We start from the raw sequence: 20,836 nt of genomic DNA, 5'->3' as shown, positions 1-20,836 counted from the left end.
GTGGATGAGCAGACGTCAATAGGATTTCCAGTTTGTAACAGCTGCCCTATTGAGAGAAAGGCTCCTGCTTCCTGTCTCCCCTGGAAACAGGAGTGAAAGGAAAAGAGGAACAGTCCCTTGTGTCCAGTGGTTTGTTTGAAAAGGAGGACATGTGTTTCCACGCATCCCAGCTTGTATGTCATAGTTCCATGTGTGCGTGCATGCACATGCACATCCCCCTGCACAGATGCCCCTTACCTGTTGGTGTACTTTGCTGGTCCCTAGCTGAATTTCTGGCTTATTTATCACCTCTCAGTTGACTTCCCACCCTCCATTCCAAGGTCCTGCACAGCTCTTCCCATACCTCTGCCTCATCTTCCATCCCCTCCCTCGTCTATCGTGTCTTTTCTTCCTTCTCCAAGTCCTGTTTTCCACACAGCCCCCTAAACCCAGGATGACCTCAGGCTTAGTACACCAGTCTTCTTCCTCCCTCATTCACATCCCTCATGAGAGGATCCACCAATGTAAAGGGGGGAGCAATCAAGAGTTTTAAATGATCTAGTAGGACTCCTCCTGCCCCTAGATTATACTCTCCAGGGTCGTGACAGGTTTGGTTATTTGGGTTTCAGTCCAGCTGTTGGTGTTTATGGAGATCAAAAGTCCATTTGCTTCAGCAAAGGGGTGAGTTGGACTCTGTCAGTCTCAACATGATACATACTGTGTTAAAATCCACATAGCCACCTGCCAGGTTTCAAGGCCACCTTGGGTGATGTTTCAAGAATGATTAGCTGAGATGGAAGATCACACACACAGAGTCTTTCTCCCCCAAGTTTTACCCCAACACTGAGGACATAAAAGTCTGGTGCCTGTGCCTCAGATCCCTGCAGGTAAAAATGAGGAGGCTGATAGCAGACCAGTGATTTTCTGCAAACAGACCTGTGACTCAGCTGCCTGTGTCACACCGACGTGTTGTGCCTTCCCCCTCTTAGCCCAGCAGTCTGGGGTCTAGTGTAGTGATGGGAGAATGAGCTAGGTTCCCATCTTGATGCACACATCAAACATGCAGTTGCCAGCTAAGTCCCAGGGAAAGGATTTTTATTATGGTGACTAGTGCGAGAGGCAGGAGTCCTGCTGGATTTTCAGCTCCGAAACTGTATGTGCAGGCTGGGCTGCCAGGGAAGGCCCAAGGTGAGTTTGCCAGCAGGGTCAGTAAAGATTCTCCTAGGGTTTTGAATGAGTCCACTTCTCTAACTGCATAGGAAATGAGAAGCATGCTGTGGACACCAGGGAGCTGGAAGCCACCATGTCCCACCTGCTTGCCCAGAAAAAGGCCAGCTGCAGGAGCCTGATATCTGCTTCAGTCCCTCCCCATGTGAACCCTCGATGTGGCTGATCATCCCTGTTTTCTGCTCCCTAGAGTCCTGCCCTCTCCCCCTCCCCAAAAGGATTCTTTTGCTGGAACATTCTCCAAATCTTTTTAGTCCACTCCTTTGTTTTGCTGGGGGGGAGCTGCAGAAGTGGGAGGTAAGGAGTACTCATACCATGGGGTTTTGTGCAGGCTCCTCTGCTTTGTGCAGCTGAGATTTCTCCAAGAAATCTTGCCATCTAGGGATTTGCCTGTCAGCAAATGCTTGATCTAAAAACCTTGTTCTGAGCTGGCCTAATCCAGATTCTGAGTCTTAAGATCCCCTTGAGTTGAGAGGGGGAGGGAGAGGGCAGCCGGAGCCCTGCTAACTCCAAGTACCAGGACATGCCTGAGGCAAAGGAATGCTCCTGGATGAAAGCAGCTGGAAGCTTACCCTGTAAGCTCGTTGGGGCAGAGGCTGCCTGTCTCTGCAGCCCATGCAGAGCTGAGTACATTTTCAGCAGTTAGGAAATGAGAAAGGAGAAGAAAGAAAGGGAAAATGTCTTGACAGTGAGAGGAGCTAGGGTGGCAGGACCAGTGTGCCTAGGGGAGCAGTGACTGCCCCATCAGCTGGAACACTAAGCAGTACTGTAAATGGACACGTGCTCTGGAGACTAGCTGCAGGGATCATAGGCGCAAGGCAGTCACCCAACTGGTCCTCTCTCCCACGGGTTTCTATGGCTCCCTCCCATCTGTACCAGGAACTGTTTCATGGGGCCTCTGCATCTCACACAAGCTGCACTGGGCAGGCAGCAGAAACCCCTTATATGACAGTCATTATGGCAAGAGGAGGGGGAGGTTTTAGAAATCTTTGAGATCAGGAGGCTGGAACAGTTTCTGCTAAGGAAACTGGGGTCCTGCAGCAGCACAAATACACCAAAAATTCTCCCCGTAGATGAAGCAGAAGCCATTGGACAAGAGGCTCCAGCTTGGGGGCAGTGCTGTTTCTACATGGTCTTTAACACCAAGGACACTGGGCAGGAGAAACTTCAACACTTTTTAAAGACACTCCCATAATCTGGGAAAACACCCCTGGCAAGATGGAGTGGGCCCATCCCCACACCCCACCAGGGCACTGGGACTGCCTGGTCTCTGGAACTTGCAAGTTATGCTTGAAATTCTTCCATGCCTAATTGCTCCATTGAATTTCAAGGTTGGTAACAGTAAACTGAGCTTCCAAAACCCTCACCCAGACCTCACCACAAAAGCAGCTGCCTGCTTGCAGTCCCAACCAGCTGCCTGACCTGTGTGACACTGCTGTCAGAGAGGAAAGAGCAGGATAGTCACAGTCCTCAGGGGCTGGGTGTGAGGTTTGGATTGCCATAAAGGGGCACTCCGTAGCAGCACTGGTTCATTCCAGAGAGGGTAGGGGAAGGGACATCATTTACAATCTTCAGGGGATCAGGGAGCCCTTGGATCATGGATAATACTGGCTACAGGGGTAGCCCAAGGAGCACAGACTAGGACTGAGGTAACAGAGACTGCACTAGGAGAGAGGAATGAGGGCAGGGTCACAGCCACCTGCCATGGGGGAATGACAGAATAAACTCTTGTCATTCACAGATGGGTGTGAGCTCTCCTGGTGTGGAATGGAGTTGGGGTTAATGCTTCCTATATTATTCCCCTTTGCCTTCTGTCTGCCCTACAGACCTGCTGAGATCAAACAGCTCCCACCTACTGCTGGGTCCAGAAGATGGGCTAGAGTTCCAGTCACTCCTGGTGGATGAAGACAGGGCATGGCTGATGGTAGGAGCCAAAAACCATGTCTTCCTTCTGCATCTGGACAGCCCAAGCAAACCGCCTCAGAAGGTCAGTGCTAGGGAGGCTGCAGGAAGGGACCATAACATATCCGTATGTTAGAAGGGCCACCCGTATGATCAGACACTTGCATGGCAAGCCGTACAAGGAAAGTCTGAGGGCCTGGGACTCTTCAGCCTGAAAAAGAGAAGGCTGAGAGGGGACTTGATAACAGCTTACCGCTATATCGGGGCGTACATCAAGGGCTCAGTGAACAACTGCTCACCAGGGCACCCTTAGGGAAAACCAGGAGTAATGGCCATAAACTCCTGGAAGACTGTTTCAGGCTCAACATCAGGAAAAACTTCTTCATAGCTAGGGTGTCCAGACTGTGGAATAAGCTCCCTCCAGAGGTGGTGCAGTCACCTACCCTGGAAATCTTCAAGAGGAGACTGGACGGTCACCTCGCTGGGGTCACCTGACCCCAATTGTCTTTCCTGCCTGGTGCAGGGGTGCTGGACCCAATGATCTTCCAAGGTCCCTTCCAGCCCCTTACAATCTATGAATCTATGAATTCCCGGGGGAGGCTAACCTCCTCCTTCCCAGAAGACTTGTGGGAATGGGTCTCACTTGTTATGCCAGAGGGAAGCTAGTACTGTGTAACTCGATGTGCTACCTGACGTAAAGTAAGCTTAAGGACAAGAATGACATGGAAAAGCATCATGCAGTGTAGACGCTCCTGCTCAGCAAGTGGTGCTCAATTGCCCAAGCAGAGTGGCACTGATGGGTCGCTGGGCTGCAGCTAACAGCATCCAGTGTGCACTGTTGGGGAGGTTAGTGGATACCAGCCAGCAGCACAGCTAGGAATGGAAGTCTGCCTGGATGGGCAGCAACCAACGATCTGATGTCACAACAAATCATTTACATTGCAAGTGATGCAAACCCCTGAGAACACCACATATCACCCCGTGCTTCCCAGCCTCACAGTGCAGAGCTTGCTGGAAGACAAGCCTGTTAATACATTTAAACTTGGCCTTCACCAGACTCAGATTTGGCTTAGCCCAGTGAGTCATCCCTGCTTATGCCTCTGTCACTAACTGTCCTAATCTACTCTGAGGCTTCCTTTGATACCTGGGAGGCAAGGGAAAGCCTGAGCCATATGTAGTACCCATGAGCTTGTGCCAAAGGAAAGAGGCTGGCACAGGACCTGTGCAACCGTATTGGGGGAGCCTGTGTGCCTGTGCAGAAGCCTGTGTGCACCTGCTAGTGCTTTGGCACCCTCTGCAGGGAGACAGGTGCTAGAGCTGTCCTAGAGAGCCCCTACTGCGCTGCCTGGATGGGTGCAATATTACAAGTGGGAGAGGTGGGACTGGAATTAAATATAAGAGCCGCCATTTCCTGGATCAGGCCATAAGCCCAGTCTCCTGTGTCACACGGGGGCAAAGAGTGGATGCTGAAAGGAAGAGTGAAGAGGGCATGACCCGGGGCTATGCCAGTGTTCTTCTGCCACTTGCAGCCTCCAGCATTTGAGGTCTAGGCTGGTGTTTTCTCTTACAGATTTTCTGGCCAGCCCCCAGAGAGCAGGTGGAGCATTGCAGACTTGCTGGGAAGAATGCCGAGGTAAAGCAGCACTGAGCACTTCATGGCTCAGCAGCCCCCTGTAAGCTCATCCACCCATATTTGAAGCACAGTGACCCATGCAATGGGCCTTGGTGGGGGCTGCTTGACACAAGGAGGTTTGTCAAGCTAAGGGCAGGCCCTGGGGCCCCACTGGCCTGTCCATGTGATCTCTGGTTGTCAGTGCAGCTCCCTTGATCTAACCTAACCTTTGCCAATTGGGATATTAAGAATACAGCTTTGCTCTGGGCCTGTTAGACCACTTCTCTTGGTTAACAATAGCCAGGCATCAATCATACTTCTGGGGAAGAACAAATGACTCCAGGGAATTTTCATGCGCTGGGGGGAGATATGATCGGTGTTAGAAAAGAAGGGGGCTGGAGGCTGGAGGCCCAGGACCTCAGTACCAGGGCCCAAGCATGAAAAGAGCTGCTTTCTAAGAAAACCTTCCTCCTGAACAGACAGAATGTGCCAACTTCATCCGCCTCCTCCAGCCATTTAACCAAAGCCATGTGTTTGCCTGTGGAACAGGCTCCTATCAGCCCATCTGCACCTTCATCCAGCTTGGAGAAAGGGAAAAGGTGAGAGGGACTCTGCAAGGGGAATTCACCATTGGCGTGGGCAGAGAGGGACCCCAGAGCATGCCTGTACCCTCTTTGCACCGCCTGAAAGAAAAAGGGACCCCAGGATGCCCCCTCTGCTAGTCATCATCATCAGGCACCAAGAGAAAGTGGGAGGGACACTCCTCTTCTGAGCAGCATGAGAAGTGAGAGGGGACCCAGCATATGCTGTTGCCCAGGTCTGCAACCAGATCAAAGGACCTCACAGCATGAATGTCTTTGCTGCAGGGACACACACACACTGTCTATATTGGTAGCCCTTTCCAGGGACTGACTGCTACCAAGTCAACAGGAGCTGAGCTTCCCAAGCCCTATCCTGCCCTTTATCTCCAGACAAGCTAAATGGGACCAGCTTGAGTTGTTGTCTGCTGTCTTCCATGTCTGACTGCATAACAGAGATACTTTCCTACCTTGCAAGCTTACTGGAAACAGGGACCATGTTTACCTCATTCAGCCTCTGGCACAATCCTTGAATAAAAATTAAGTGATGGTAGCCTGGCAACCTGTCAGGCATGTGCCAGGAGCAGTTTGGAGCAGGCCTTGCTAGCGAAGGGGAGGTGCCTAGCACAGTTCAGCCTGGTTTGTTCCAAGCCTCTGCCTGGACTGAAGTCTTCTCTTTAACCATCTGCAGGAACTGGGGACCTCACCTATGCAGCTGGTGGCCCACTCTATGGAATCTGGGCGAGGCAAATGTCCGTACAGTCCCCACGAACCCTTTACTGGGCTGCTTATAGGTAAGCGGAACCTGTGGAAGACTGGAGGTGGATACTAGACCCTGTAGAAATAGGTGCATTACAAATTAAATAGATTCATATGGATAGTCAGCTCTGTCCTTGCCAATAGCCTCTCACATCTCAGGGTATGCCTGTATGTAAGCCAAAGGTATAACAACAGCTCATTCAGACATGCCTGATCTGGCTCAGATCCCAAGAGCAGTGGCCTGGGCTTCAGCTGCTGACGACCTACCCAACATCTTTGGTTGGCTTGTGCTGGCTGCATTGAAGCCCATGATTCTGTGGCTATGCTTCAATCAGTAGCAAGCTGGCTAGTTTAACTCTGGTTTGGGCATGTCTACATGGGCTGCAGTGTAGCACAGCTATACCCTATCTCATTCAGTTCTGCTCCTGCCATGGCTCTGGGTCTATGAGTAGCCTCATTTGTCCAATGATATAAGAGCCAAAGGTGGTGAGCTGAGGCTGTCATAGGCTAATAAAGACTCAGATCTTGTAGGTGGAAACTTCAGGAAGAAGTTCTCCTAGCACACCCCTCCTGGATCAGAGAATCAGTTGTCTTAATTGATCCGCCCTGTAGCTAGGTAGCACTACAGCATGGCTCCCCACAAGTTTATTAGGTTTTAAATGTCTGTAATTACTTTCATTGAACGTGCAAACACATTTAGAGAGTCTGTCTGGGTATGGGTAACTTTCTACCACCTTCAATACCCAAAGTATTCACTGAGACAGAGAGATGATCTGTCCACCTGGACCTTCTCTGCAGCCAGAGAGAACATTCAGCCCAGAGACAGCTACACAGGAAAAATAAAATGTCATTTGGTTGCTTGGATACTAGTTTATATTTAAGCCCAGTTCCCTTGTCATGGCCAAATGACCGCTCCCATGTGAAGCTCTGACATGCCACACTAACCACTAGATCCTTCTATACTCCTTTTCTGAAGGGTCCAGGAATGAAGGACTGTCTGTGTAAGGACACAGCTCCAGCTCTGCTTGCTAACCTGTGCTTCCCTTTCTGACCTGGCAGATGGAGACCTCTACTCGGGCACCTCCATTGACTTTATGGGTAGTAGTGCTGCCTTCTTCCGAACCGGGGTTCACGGGGCTGACCAGAACTACATCCGAACAGAACAGAACCAAGACCACTGGCTAAATGGTAGGGAAGGTATCAAGATACATTCTAGTGGGGGGCATTGGGCCCTGTGCATCCTGGCAAGCAGAGTGACTCCACTTAGTGCTTGGGGGAATAAGAGTGAGAGCAGGAAGGATGCAGGGCACCATACTTGTTGTGTTGCTGCTGGTACCCAGGGCCTCATTTTCTGTCATTGCTGAGAGGCCCAGACCTCCTAGTACCAGTGGGCTCCAATTGCCCATTCAGGTACTTCAAATAGCCCCCTTTGTCCTCCCATACCTGCTCCTTCCCCCACTTCCTTGCTCCTTCCAGGCTTCAGGCCTCATGAAGTCCTAGGCAAGGAGAAGAGCCCTCGGTTGCCCCCTCAGAGCTGTATTTAGGCCCATGGTAAGACATGATGGGCATCTTTACACGTGCTCTGGTGGGTGCTATAATCAAAGCAATTCTTGGGAGTCACTCTAATTAAAGCACCCCCAGCATCTCATCTATTCAGTATCCCACACTTCAAAATGTCAGTGGGGGCAATTTAACTAAAGCTTGTTCAACAAGTTTTAGTTAAAATGCCCTTGCTGCCATTTTGAAGCACAGGGACACTGAATACATGAGATTTCAAGGCTGCTGGAGCATGCTAATTAGCACACTTCAAGCAGACTCAATTAATCGAGTCTGCTCTGATGCACTGCAATTACAGCATGTCAGAGCAGGCATCCTGCATGTCTACAGGCACCCTCTGGTCTGAAACCAAAGTCTAGCAGTTTCACTTGCCTCTGGGCTCAAGACACAGGTTAGCTATTGTTTTGGTGCATAACTCAGCCCAGGTTGGTTTGGACATTTCTCAGATCTCTGTTCCATGAAGGAGAATGAGCAAGGAAGATCACAATGAAACCATCACCCTGGAACAGTTTGGGCTTCTGTAACCCACCAGTCGGTGGGTGTGAAAGGGCCTGCTCTGTGCCTCCTCTGCAGAGGATGGGAATCTGTTGGAGCTGCAGGAAGATAGCTCTAGCTGCTTATGCTTTCAGCCTAGAGGTCCCCTCTCTGGCATCCAAAATGGCAATGATCAGACTCATACAGGAGAGTTTATTCTGATTCTGCCAAGGACCCCAAAATGTTTGGACTAAGCACCCTGGGGTGCCCTTAGCTTGTCAAGACACAGACTGGAACAGTCCATTGAACTGGGCCCAAACCTCAGTCCCAGTGGAGTGTGATTCTGGGACCATTGGACCGTGGCCTGGGCCTTGTCCTGCTGAAGCCAGTGCATGGGCAACTGGTGCTGCCTTTGTCAGGGGGGACATGTGCCCACCCTGTGACCAGTCCCGCGGACCAGAGTGGGGGATCTCCCCGCAGGCGATCCTGCTGACTGGAAGATATCCTCCGTGGGTAATCCTGCCGTCTGGGGGGGCTGTGCGATCCCGCAATGGCCAATCATTGCAGCCAATCACTGCACTCACTGGAGCTGCTTCTGAGAGTGGCTGCAGCTGCTTCTGGGACCAAGCGCCGGCCTATCACTGTAGCCATTCCCAGAAGCTGCCACAGCTACTCCCAAAAGTGGCTGCAGTGAGCACAGTGATCAGCCAACGCTTGCAGGGGGGCACCAGTGTTCCTGCCTGCCCCCCACCCCATCACCTAAGTGGTGAGCACGGCTATCAGGGGGTGCACCAGAGCTCTCAGGGGGTGCATGTGCACTCCCATGCACCCCCTACGCGTCGCCACCAGTGGCACATTTCCGAGGAGGCAGTGACTCTACTGGAGAACCCAGACCCTAGACACCGTAATTCCAGTCCTCCTGCTTTCTTCTGAGGTGGCTCTTCTCAGCATCAGCTTATCATTATACTGAATCATGCCACCAGGCACCAAGTCCAGCAGGGCCTTCTCAGACTGAGCTTTGCAGCTGGTTCATAGCTCCTGAATGCACCTCCAGAGCCCCATGGTGCTAAGCCTTGCTGAAGATGTGATGGTATTAACACAGGAGTAATTGAGTGAGATTCTTTGGCCCACATTGTGCAGGGGTCAGACTCCATGATCAGACTGAGTGCTCTGGCTTTACAATCTAGGAATGGTCCTAATGCCAAAACTCGAGTCTCACCCTACTGAAGTGAGAGCTCTATACAACAGCTACCATTGCTTCCCACATGTGCCTACAGTGCCTCTCACAAAGGGCCCAGTCCTGACTGCAGTTCCTGGGTGCTGCTAGAACATAAACCCAGAGCCCAAGGCTGCCAACAGTAAGCCATTTTCTCCCTGCTGTTCCCCTTGTGCAGAGCCTGTGTTCATTGGGGCCTATGCCATTCCTGACACCTACAATGCCCACGATGACAAGGTGTACATCTTCCTTCGTGAGATAGCCCTGGAGGCCGGCCCATGGGAGAGACGCCGCATCCACGCCCGGGTAGCCCGGGTATGCAAGGTAGCTCCCGCGAGGCCAGAGTGCTGCTGTGGGCACCCCTGGGAGACACAGCAACCCCTTCATTCTGCCACTGTCTCATAATGAAAAGGGGGTGATGTTGCTCATAATTCCTTCACTCACCTTAGGGGTCTTTTGGCTCAGTACCAGGGTCTGATAAGAGAAGGCAGCCTAGTCTGTGGTTACAGAAGACGGGGCTTACCTGGCTTTGCCATGGAGTAAACACATACAGTAGTTTACACTGATTACACAACTTTGAGTAAGGCCCTTTGTTTCCCTCTGCTAGTGCTTCCCCGTCTGTCATGGGCGGTGAGGACACCTTGTGTCCTCAAGCTGAGAACCTAGCTGGAGGATGTTGAGATGCTGAGTGTCGATGATATTGCTTTCCCCAGCTCAGGTAGCATAAATGCTAAGGCCTGTGATCCAAGAAGGTTCCCTGGGTAACTTCCCTCTTCTCTCTTAGCAGGGAGGTGTGGAAGGGGACTGTGCTGCCCCAGAGATCAGTTGTCTCATTGCCCTGTTCCGTCCCAGCCGAGCCCAGGGGCTGTCAGGAGAGGCAGAAAGTAGAAGAGCCTGACCCACCCCACTTCACAGAGTGGCTGGAGGGTGGTGATGATGTGTTGCCCCTCACTCCTATTCAGAAAGCCCAGCTGTGGTCACAGCGGGGTTAACAGTGCTGGAGGAAGCAGGGAAGGAGGATCAGGTTGGCTCAGTGAGACTCCTGCTGAGAAATACCTCTTTGTGCCTGGCAGAATGACCTGGGTGGGAAGCGCAGTCTGATCAATCGCTGGAGCACGTTCCTCAAAGCCCGGCTGGTCTGCTCCATCCCGGGGCCCCAAGGCACTGAGACACACTTTGATCAGCTAGGTGAGTGCAGAGCACCTGCCCTGCTCCCTCCCTCAGCCACAAGTCCACAGTGCCCTTGTCTGGGCCTGAGGTGCTGGGGTCACCTAGGAGGGGACCTGCTCTGTCCTGCATGGAGCTGCCCCCTCCTTCAGCAGAGGACTCAGGGCAGAGGTGGGCCACCTTGAAGGGTGGGGCAGCCACACTGGACCCTTGCCCCAGAACTGGGTCCTGAGAACTTTGATCCAGCATTACAGGGCTTAGGCCTTCTCACCTGGTCTCTTTGCAGAGGATGTCTTCCTCCTCCACACCCGAAACCCCCAGAGCCCTCTCATCTTTGGCCTCTTCACTGTCTCCAGGTGAGCATAGACAGGAAGCTTCTGCCTGAGTGGCCTATGGGGCACCTGTCCTGCAGGAGGCTTTAGGAGTTAAATGGTGCCTGAGAAGAGGGAGGGAAGAGAAGGGAAAAGCAAAGGGGGTTGTCTCACACAAACAGCGGGGAGACTGGCTGGCAGGACAGGCTGGTGGCCACTGACAGTTCCTGGAGGGACAGAGAAACAGCAGGTCCTTATGGTAGGATGCAGCAAGACCACAGGAAATCAAGGACTCCACTGCAGAGCCAATGTTCACCCCTGGGATCAAGTCCAGCATATCCCAGCTGGAGGGAAGCCTTCCCTCTGCCCCATGAGCTGGTGCTCCTCTGCAGAGGGGATCCCAGAGTGACAGTATGTGAATAAGGGATTCATGGCTGCTTCCCTGCAAGCAGTAGCTCTCCCTACTCCTGTGCACAGGCTGGTGCGTCTCAGGCTGTGCCAGTCTAGCTATACCGATGCAGACCCCTTCTTTGGCTGCTCTTTGTTAGCACAAGGCAGCCAGGAACAGAGCTGGGGCAGGATAAAGGAGGTGCAAGCTCCTTCAGGGGCTTGCACTGATTGAACACTGACCCATATAAACCAGCAGCTCCTGTACGTGGACAAGGCCATGCCAGCTCCAGCTCTTGCAGCTGCAGGGTCTGTCTCCAGCCCTTTCATTCCTGTGTGTCTCCTTTTCAGCAGCGGGGTCTTCAGTGGCTCTGCTGTATGTGTTTACTCCATGGCTGCTGTGCGAGCTGCTTTCAACGGGCCCTTTGCACACAAGGAAGGCTTTGACTACCGCTGGGTGGAGTACAAGGGGCGGATCCCCTACCCCCGTCCAGGAACGGTAAGTGTGCAGCACTGGGGTAGCTGGGAGGTAACTGGGTCTCAGAAGGGGGAGGGAAAGGGGCAGGCCACTCTGTGCTTTCCATCCCTCTTCCATTTGCTCCTTTTGCCCCCACAGTGCCCCAGTGAAACATATGACCCTCTTCTCCAGTCCACTAAGGACTTCCCCGATGATGTGATCAGCTTCATGCGCACCCACCAGCTGATGTGGGAGCCCATCTATCCGCTTCGCCACAAGCCCATCCTAGTGAAAGTCAATGTGCCCTATCGGCTGCGGCAGCTGTTGGTGCACAGGCTGGAGACAGAGAACAGACACTACGACATTCTCTTCCTTGGCACAGGTAGAGGCTTCGTGGCCTGCACCCTTGGCCCTATGAACACCTTGCCAGTCAAAGGGCTCGGGGGGATCTCATGCTATACTGCTGGTGTGCCTCAGCCTGGTGAGCACCCTTGTTGGTGTCAAGAAAACATTGCCATTCAGTTCCATGCAGTCCTGTCTCACTGAGCTGTATTGTTGCAGTCCTGTATCCCTAACACCACCCTGGCAGCATCCACTCCTCCTGCTCCAGCGAGGCACATCTAGCCTCTGGGGTGCTTACCCTTTGAGTCTACCAGTGTACCTGGCCCTAATCAGGACATGGTGGCTTCCTGCCCCATGTACCCATAGAGGTCACTGCCCCACAGAGCTATCCATGTGCTGCAGACAACAGGGGTACATCCTAGGCTGGCCAAGTGGGTTACTGTGCTCCAAAAGCACAAGTGGGTCATTAACTTCTACAAGGAGCAGCCACTAGAAGCCACCACTCTCTCTCACTCTCTCTCCCTGGCCCCACCTCTGCCCTTCCCCCTCTCCCCCCTTCTTCCACAGAACATCGTTCAGAGCCTACTAGCAAGGGGGGATAGATACACAGAGCTAGCAGATGTGGAGCTAGTGATGCAAAAAGTTCCCTCTCCAGGCATCTGCCAGCAAGCCACACACAACCAGTGACTTGGAGACAGGCTGTAATCAAGAAGTCCCTTCTTCAGCTAGCTTTGTGATGGCCAGCTTGTGGCATGCTTGCCAGGCTGAGCCTGAGTTTGGTGTGTCTTGCTGTACTTAGGGGGCTCTGGCTTGGTATTCTCACATGGATGTGAGAGCTCACATTGCATAATGCCCAAACATCCTTGGCCACCTTCCCCAGGGCTGGTCTCTCTTCAGCTCTCCCAACCAGTTTGGGTTGAATTGAACAGAGATTCACTTAAGTGCTTGCTGGAGCATTGCAGGGCAATCTGCTCTCTCCTCCTTGTTCAGCATAGGAGACCATGCTCTCATGCTGACCTTGAGGCAGTTTTCCCTGTGAGGGGAGGAGATGCAATAATCCCCTTGCTTTAATCAAGTAGCCAGAGCTATAAAAGGCTTCCAGACTCTCTTCTTTGTAGCACCTGCTCTCCATAAATCATGGCTGCAGTATAGGTTTCCCTGGCTTTATATGGGTTATGTTTGTGTGAATTTGCTCTTATGGGATGACCCTTTTTATACCAAAAATTCATTATATGCAAGGTAAATTCACTCTTATGCCATTGGTGTGGTGGAAGCCTGCAGTCAGCTGCTTTGTGCAGTGCGTTGTGGGAGTGACATACACCAAAACAGTCTCCGGTGTGGATCTGTGATCCTCACTCGTTGTCTGCAATGTGTTTCTGTAGTTGCCATCTCCATTATGATAGTGCCTTGTGCTTGGTGAATACCAAAATTGTCTTGTAAAACTGGTAGAAATGGGTTTGGGGGTCAGTACAGTCAAGGTCTTGGAACATATCTCTATTTATTACATTGTAAAGTGGGTTCCCTTTATGCAAATTCGAGTTATACATTGTTTTCCAGGAACACATGTACGGCATAAAGCGAGGAAATCCCATAGCTAACAGCTCACCTCCCAGTTCTGATCATGCTGGCCTCTAGCTCTGGCCCAGTTTTGATCATGCTGGCATGCTGGCCTCTGGGCCACTTGTGACCATCACAGAGATGATGGTGGGGTTGTGACCTCTGCAGTGGTCCTCCTTTGCATTTCCCCTCCTCCTGCTATAAAACCTCCCCTGCTCCTATGAATGCAGCACAGACTACACAGACTGCAAGCTGTAGCATTCCTGGGTAACTGTAGGGTTTTCCATATAGTCTTGGAGGATATCCAGTTCCCCAGGGTCTCTGAGTCAACAGGCTCTGATCCTAGCATGGTCAGCTCAGCCCCGTATCCTTGGAGAGAAACTAAGTTCCAGCCAACCTGTGTCAGTGGGTGGCTCAGGTGAGAACTTGAAGTTTGGGGTCCTGCTTGGATATTGGAAGATGTGGGGTTTGAGATGGGGCATGACCTCATACCTGAGGCAGACTTTCCATTCACTCTACTATTGTGCTGCGCTCCAGCTGGTTGTTGCCTTCCTGGAGTAGGTTGCTGCAGAGGTGGCTGCATTTCAGCCGTGCTGCGTGTAGATGTGCTCAAAGAGAGTGCTCAGGTTCTTGCTGGTGAGAGCATTATGGCCCACACTTCCCACCCTTCCTAGAGATGCACCTGCTACAGACTTTTGGCCTCCCCAGAACTGCTCCAGAGACTGGCACTTGGCTCTGCAACTAACTCATTAAACCATGAGGTTGCAGGCTTTGACTTGGGCTTGGGGAACCTTCTCGAGGGCAGGCTTAGACACTCCAGTGACTCCCAGATTGGAGGCAGGGGGGGCCGAGACATAGTCCTTCTATCAGGAGACAGAAGAGGCTGGCTTGCATCCCTAGGTCAGCAGGGAAAGCACCTGACTCCAAAAGTCTGCATACTGCCAGCTTATTGGTAAAAATGCCTTGTGTCATTTTCCTATTGGTTAAAATACTTCATATAAGCTCCCCTGCTCTTTGAGGTTACACATTTAAGTCTTTGCCAGTGAGTGCCTTGGGCAGCTCTCCAGCACCATGATGGAGATAGGCCTTCCTCAGCTAAGGTGGGGCCAGGTTGGCATCTGGCTTAGCTCTGGAGCTGGTCAGGACAACCCCAACAAGATGCTATCTCAGATCACATGTGGAGGACTCCGAGCCTACTGGTACCCAGCTCCAGATGGCTGGGCTTTAATTGTGGCTATATTTCCCACTTAGCCTCTTCTTAGGGAAACTCCGGTGGGTTTCATGCATAAGAGTGCCCTGTGGTGTAGTGGTGGGAGCTGCTCTGAAGACCTCCCTGCCTCTTTCTGAACATCCCTGCACTGGGCACAACCTTTGTGCACTACTCAATGTGGCTGCCTCTGTGCAATGCTAGAGGGGTGGGTGCTCCCATCAGCGCTACAACGGCTGGAAACACAATGCAGAAGAAATTGGTGAAGCCACAAAAAGCAAGGATCAGCCCATCGGGGTTCTGTCTGTCTGTCCCTGCCTGTAAGCTGGGGGCACAGGGGGATGTCTCTAAAAATCACTACCTCAGCCAGGCAGGAAAGTGTCCTGCCAAAACCAGCATCCAACAAGAGATGCCTCATGGTGTGGTTTAAGAGGAACAAGGGCTCAGCTGTCCCACCTAAGTGCCCTATGGGGACTCCTGTCTGGGGCCAGCTGTAGAAGCCAAGCCACACTACAATGCTTCTCCCAAGCAGTAGGCAGGGGATTCACTGTGGCAGGGGTGCCCTATCCTCCCCCCCCATGACACCTCCTCCCACTGTTGCTTCCACAGATGAAGGCAAAGTGCTGAAGGTGGCAGTCGCCAGTGGGGGAGGCCAGGACAGTGAGGAGATCAGCCTGGAGGAGATCAGCATCTCTAAGGTACTTCAGATGCTTCCACCAGCCCTGCCCTGTGGGGCCCTTCTGGCTTCTCCAGGAGCAGACCCTACACAGACAGCACCCTGCAGCAGAAGGCTGAGAGCCTGGGTCCTTCCTCTGCTGGGGAGGTGGTGTCTGCATCACGTGAGGAACAGGTGGTGATGGCTGAAGCTGGCAGTCAGCCCTGCTCTCCTGCAGCGCCTGCAGCCAGGCTGCAGTGGGCTCTCACCTTAGTCACCACAGGTACCCGGCAAGCCTCTGTAGGGCACTGCAGCTTCACTGTTATGCTCTCTGGTGCCTCTCAGTGGTACCTGTACATGCCCATTGTACAAGTCAGCAATGGAGGCCTCAGGTCCTTTCCCTGCATCTGAGGTCAGAAGCAAATAATTGAGTCTGGGCAGGGTCGAAACATGGGCTGAACCATGAGGCAGAAGCTGCAGCACTAGTCAGACTGTGACACGGCTACTTCCCAACCCAAGCATGGCTGAGAGTCTTTGGCCAGGGCTGAGATTGGATTTGGGGCAACCCAGTTATTTGCTCAAACCAGCCTGCCCTGCACACTTCCCCCCTGGGGGCACGCTGCCGGTCTCTGCAAAGGGGTCTTGTAACAGCCCAGCTGGGAATGGTGGCCACAGCCCTCCTGGATTTAACCCTCTCACTGCTTGTGTGTTAGGGGAACCCAGCACAGCCTGGGCTGCCTTGGCTGAGCACAACTATTGTGTCCTCCCACTGTAGTGATGTCCATTCTGTCATAGGTGCCCTTGCCCATCCTGGACATGCAGTTTTCGCCGAAGCGGGTGAGTCCTCACAAGCTGTTTTCTGAGACCCAGTCCTGCCTGCAGGCCCCACCAGGCCAGGGCCCTGTTGCTCCTGTCTGTGGCGTGTGTGCTGGGGGACCAGCCTCCTGGGCTCAGGCAATGGGATCCCTGCTCCAGGGCACTGGCACAACCCAGCTGCAGGACAAGAGGAGGGTGCCCTACACTAATTTACAGCCACATGTGACCCAATTGCTTCTCCCATGGGGAGGCTTGGCTCTTGGTTCACCCTGCCCCAGAGCCCTGGGGCCAGCTGGGCTGGGGACAGGAGCACCCAGGTAAGTGCCGCTGTCCTGGTTCTGTGAGCAGCAGGAGCTATTTGTGAGCAATGCCCATGGGCTGGTCCAACTCTCCCTGCATCGCTGTGAGCTCTATGGCAAGGCCTGCACCGACTGCTGCTTGGGCAGGGACCCCTACTGCACCTGGGATGGCAAGGCTTGCAGCCCCCACCCGCTGATTGAGAAGAGGTGAGACCCAGCCCTGATCGTGCTCCCAGCCCTGCACTGCCCACCCAGGGATGGCAGCTATGTCTGCATGTGGCAGAGAGAGAAGGGCTAGGGCAAGTTACCTAGCTCCCCTGACACCCTTCCCAGCTACAAGCACTATCAGCTGGCATGAGATATGGCACTGGCAGCAGCTTCCCCAAGCCAACCCAGTGAGCAGCTCTGCACTGCAGCAGCCCCTGCCTAGCCCTGGCGTAGGCTTCAGACAGCCCTGCCATTGTTCCTTCATCTTGCCCTGGTTCCCCCATACCCACAGCCCTGCCACTGCCACTCTGCCCCCACCCCCCCAGACCCACCCCTCAACTCCACTCTTGGGCTCCCCACATGCAGTCCTGCCAACAAGCTTCCTGTACACAGACCATGCATCACCAGGAGATGCTGCAGGTACCCAGCTGACCAACTGGGTGGTCTCATTCCCCTCCCTGCAGGCGAGCGCGGTGCCAAGATGTGCTGAAGGCTGATCCAGCCAGCCAGTGCCAGGACACCACAGAGGGTGAGAGTCAGCCATGGTCACACCCACCCAGCACCAGTGTGGTGCCTTCTCTGGGCTCTTCTTTCCTGCTGTAGATGAGGGGGAAGGTGGGCACAAGGGCCCTGGGCAGAAGGGGCAGCTGGGAGTGAGGCAGCACAGCATGGCATTGGTGCAATGTCAGCTCCTGCCCCTTGGAGCAGCAGTGGTTCAGGTGGCAGTTGAGGGATGCTGGGGGAGGAATCTGTGGGGCAGAGCCTGCTGCTGGCTCAAGAGGAGGGTCTTGCAGTAGCAGGTCCCAGCCCTGGCAGGGCTCCCCCTACCCTGTGCCCCCTCCTTTGCTCCCCCCTCGCACAGGGCTCCCTGCAGCCGAGGAAAAGCTGGTGTTCGGGGTGGAGAACAACTCCACGTTCCTGGAGTGCGCGGCCCACTCTCCTCAGACGGCCACGCGGTGGCTCATGCAGCACAGCAGGGCAGCAGTGCTGGAAGAGGTACAGGGGAAGTAAATGGCTCAGGGCTAGGCTGTCTGGGTCAGGGGACAGTGCCCAGGTCTCTTGGCCAGTGCCCTGGGTGGGGGCAGGGAAGGTGCCTGGGCCTCTCTGCAGCTGAGGAAGAGACGCTGTGCAGGCCTCCGTTCTTTGCCCACAACAGCCCCACCCCCTTCCCAGCTCAGCCTCATAAAACCCCTGCAGACATTTTGGCTGAGCTGCAGCCCCTGCACCAAGCTGCAGCTCAGAGCCCCCCGCCTCCTGCATTTGCTCCAGGTTAGGAAGAACGACCGCATCTCCATCCTCGAGCAGGGGCTCCTGATCCGCCAGCTGGCGAGAGAGGACGCAGGGCTGTATGAGTGCCAGGCGGTGGAGCGCTCCTTCTCCCGCCCCCTTGCACGCTACACCCTCCGTGTCATTGGGCACGAGGTGATGGAGGCCCCACCTTCCAAGTGGAGCAAGGCCATGGAGGCAGGAGGGAGCCGCCAGAGTGCCATGCCTGGCATCGCAGAGCAGTTCCACTACAAGGGGTACCCACGGGCCCTGGGGCCACCAGGCACCAGCCTCAGTGAATACTGCAGTGCTCTGCGGCACCAGGAGAGGCAGCGGCAAAAGGCCTGGAACCAGAAGTGGCAGCAGCACTCCCTGGAAGGCAAGAAAGGCAGGGTGCGCCGGCATCCTGGCCCCACTCAGCACAAGGAAGCAGCTTGAAACTGCTCTGATCTTTGTGCCACATGGGCTCAGGAGGGCATGAAAGCCTCTCTCTCTCTGGTTGGCTGTGTGCCTGGGGCCTTTCTAAATGCCCACCCTGCCTGCCACTACCAGCTCCAGATGCTTGCTCAAAAACTTAAGGACCTGCTGTTGACTACCTCAGACATGACTTTGCCCTTCTCCCTTCTTTTCCTGAGCCTGGTGGGGATGGTGAAGACACCAGAAACACTGGGACACCCACAGCCCCATGGAACAGCCAAGTCTGGCAGTGAGCAAGTACAGGGGACCCAGCCCCTGCCCTGGAGCAGGCAGCTGGTTACAAAGCCTGCTGAGCAAGACTGACCTGACCAGGGGATTGACAGTATCTACATACCATGAAGTATTTATTCCCTGCATTTTTCTCGTTATTTTTCTTATGATTCTTCTTAAAAATAAATACTGAAGAGGAAGAACGGCCCCTCCTGTTTCTTGCCAGCCACTTGCAGGCTGCCATTACATTGCATGAAATGCAGACCTAGTCCCAATGTGGGCTGCCCCCCAGTCCAGCCCCTTGGAGGGGGCCTTGCAAGGCAGGACGCTGCCTGGTACAGTGGCTGGAGCACAGGGCAGGGCAAGGCAGCTCTAATCCCAGTTCTACTTGGAAAGTGCCTCAGGCATTGACTAATTTTCCCTGTGGAAGTGGCAGGTGGAAACAGGACATGCTGGGGCAGTTCAGCAGGGGCAGTTCAGATCAGACACCGTCTTCACAGACCTCAGAGATGCAAACATCTCTGGCCTCTGTGGGCCTCTTCCACAGCAACGAGCTTGGGCAGAGGTCATTCTCCAAACCTGCAGGAAAAATCCTTTCCAGTACTGTTCTCCCAGCTGCACTGGGTATTCCTGCAGGTTCAGGCTGGCAGCTGCTTCGCAGCTCACCCCCGCTCCCACCTGGGGGCTTGTGAACCAGCTTATCTAAAACAAGGCCACTACCTCACTAAATGCACTTTGTAACAAGTAAGGGTCAGCCCTGGGCTGCTCCTGCCAGGGGGAAAATCCTCTGCAATAAGAATACCCTTGCGCTACATTGTCAAGAGCGTCAGACTTTAGCAGGTGAATCAAAGCAACTGAGCAAAGCAACCAGTCAGTGGCTGTTTGACAGGGACTAGATTTAACTTATTGTTGACCACAGTGATGGTTCCTTGAGCCCCACTTCCACAATGCACCGCAGGTTCCAGTAAGTCACTGACTCTTAACACATGTGCCAAGGTGCTCTGCTGAACTGAGTGATCCCTTATTCCACTCCCTCCAGCACAATCAAGCTCACTAAGCCTCTTCTGACACCCCTGGCACCCAGAGCTGGGGCTGAGATGAGTGCATGTGCGCATGAACATCCATACCAGACCTCCTGCAGCCCAAGATCCCTGCTCTGGTTCTGAATGTTTCACAGCAGGAGAAGCAAGTGATCCCATAGGCAGCTATACCAAGTTACAATTTATTTTTTTAAAAAATGACATGAAACACAAGTAAAAATAAATACATCATATAAACAACAAATTGTTCAAAGTCTCTGTTCTGGGAAATCAGGCGAGCACATCCCGCTAGACAGAGAAGAGGGAAGCACATGATCGTGCGTGCAGCCGCCCGAGCGACCCGCCGTGCTACAGACATGCCTCCTTCCAATCACAAAAGACAGGCCACAAACTAAGGCGGTATTTAAAAAAAAACAAAAACAAAGAAAGAAACCCAAAAATCAATGGATTCACTCACACTCCCCTCTACAAGTGGATCTACCAGAGAGCTCCTGAATGCAAGCTGGATGCTAACACTACAGGATGACCCAAGAAGCAGTGCAGCTGCAGGCAGCTGTTAGTGGCATTATTTCAGCACAGGGGAATGGGGACTTCTGCCCGCCCCCGCCAGTCTGTTGATTCTCCTCCACTTAAATCCATCCTCTCTTTGCAGGTGAGTTCCTTTGCCTATTCAAATTCAATGAGCCATTCCCAGTGTGTCTAGTTTGGCTAAATTCTCACGCCACCCCACACCTGTTACCCCTAAACATGGATTACTGGATTTTACCCAGACAAGTCAAGAAATGCATCAACTGTGAATAGTTGCTTATTTCACCTGTTTCTGTGTGCAGTCTCCACTACCTGACCATGATTTTCTCTAAATTAGCCATCAGCTGTTGCGCCATATTCACCCAGCTCCATCCCTCCACATCCATGGAGCTGCATGAGAAACCAAACTAGCTCTTCTCTGTAGCCCAATCATAAACCAGGACCAGGTAGAGCCAATATAGTCCTAGGTCACATTGAAGTACAAGGTCACCTCCCACCCTAACCCTGTGTTCACGTCTTGTAGTGGTACCATCCCTGCCAGTCCGGAAGCTGCTATAGAAACACTAATAGCTGATTTGACTTATTGATATACTGAGTAGAAACAAC

At 53.2% G+C, this 20,836-nt stretch overlaps 1 protein-coding gene across 6 annotated transcripts in view; it reads left to right on the top strand.

Annotated features, from left to right (window-relative positions):
- LOC102570282 (semaphorin-3D) overlaps positions 1–20,122 on the top strand; it is a 48,352-nt gene extending 28,230 nt beyond the window's left edge. For 5 of the 6 annotated variants that reach the window (XM_019475805.2, XM_019475807.2, XM_019475809.2 and 2 more), the window contains 16 exons: positions 3,033–3,193; positions 4,679–4,741; positions 5,200–5,319; positions 5,990–6,092; positions 7,117–7,245; positions 9,483–9,628; positions 10,378–10,492; positions 10,758–10,827; positions 11,521–11,668; positions 11,786–12,008; positions 15,342–15,430; positions 16,183–16,224; positions 16,552–16,709; positions 17,174–17,238; positions 17,572–17,705; positions 17,979–20,122. In XM_019475805.2, the coding sequence (XP_019331350.1) occupies positions 3,033–3,193; positions 4,679–4,741; positions 5,200–5,319; positions 5,990–6,092; positions 7,117–7,245; positions 9,483–9,628; positions 10,378–10,492; positions 10,758–10,827; positions 11,521–11,668; positions 11,786–12,008; positions 15,342–15,430; positions 16,183–16,224; positions 16,552–16,709; positions 17,174–17,238; positions 17,572–17,705; positions 17,979–18,413 (2,201 nt within the window). In that variant the 3' untranslated portion in view covers positions 18,414–20,122. The remainder of the gene's footprint in view (positions 1–3,032; positions 3,194–4,678; positions 4,742–5,199; positions 5,320–5,989; positions 6,093–7,116; positions 7,246–9,482; positions 9,629–10,377; positions 10,493–10,757; positions 10,828–11,520; positions 11,669–11,785; positions 12,009–15,341; positions 15,431–16,182; positions 16,225–16,551; positions 16,710–17,173; positions 17,239–17,571; positions 17,706–17,978) is intronic. The other variant, XM_014600103.3, reaches the window with a different exon arrangement.
- Positions 20,123–20,836: the final 714 nt, after the last annotated feature.

Source organism: Alligator mississippiensis, chromosome 12, assembly GCF_030867095.1.
Source record: "Alligator mississippiensis isolate rAllMis1 chromosome 12, rAllMis1, whole genome shotgun sequence".
Lineage (NCBI taxonomy): Eukaryota > Metazoa > Chordata > Crocodylia > Alligatoridae > Alligator > Alligator mississippiensis.
Note: the sequence above shows the minus strand (reverse complement) of the source record. Positions and strands in the feature narration are given on the sequence as shown.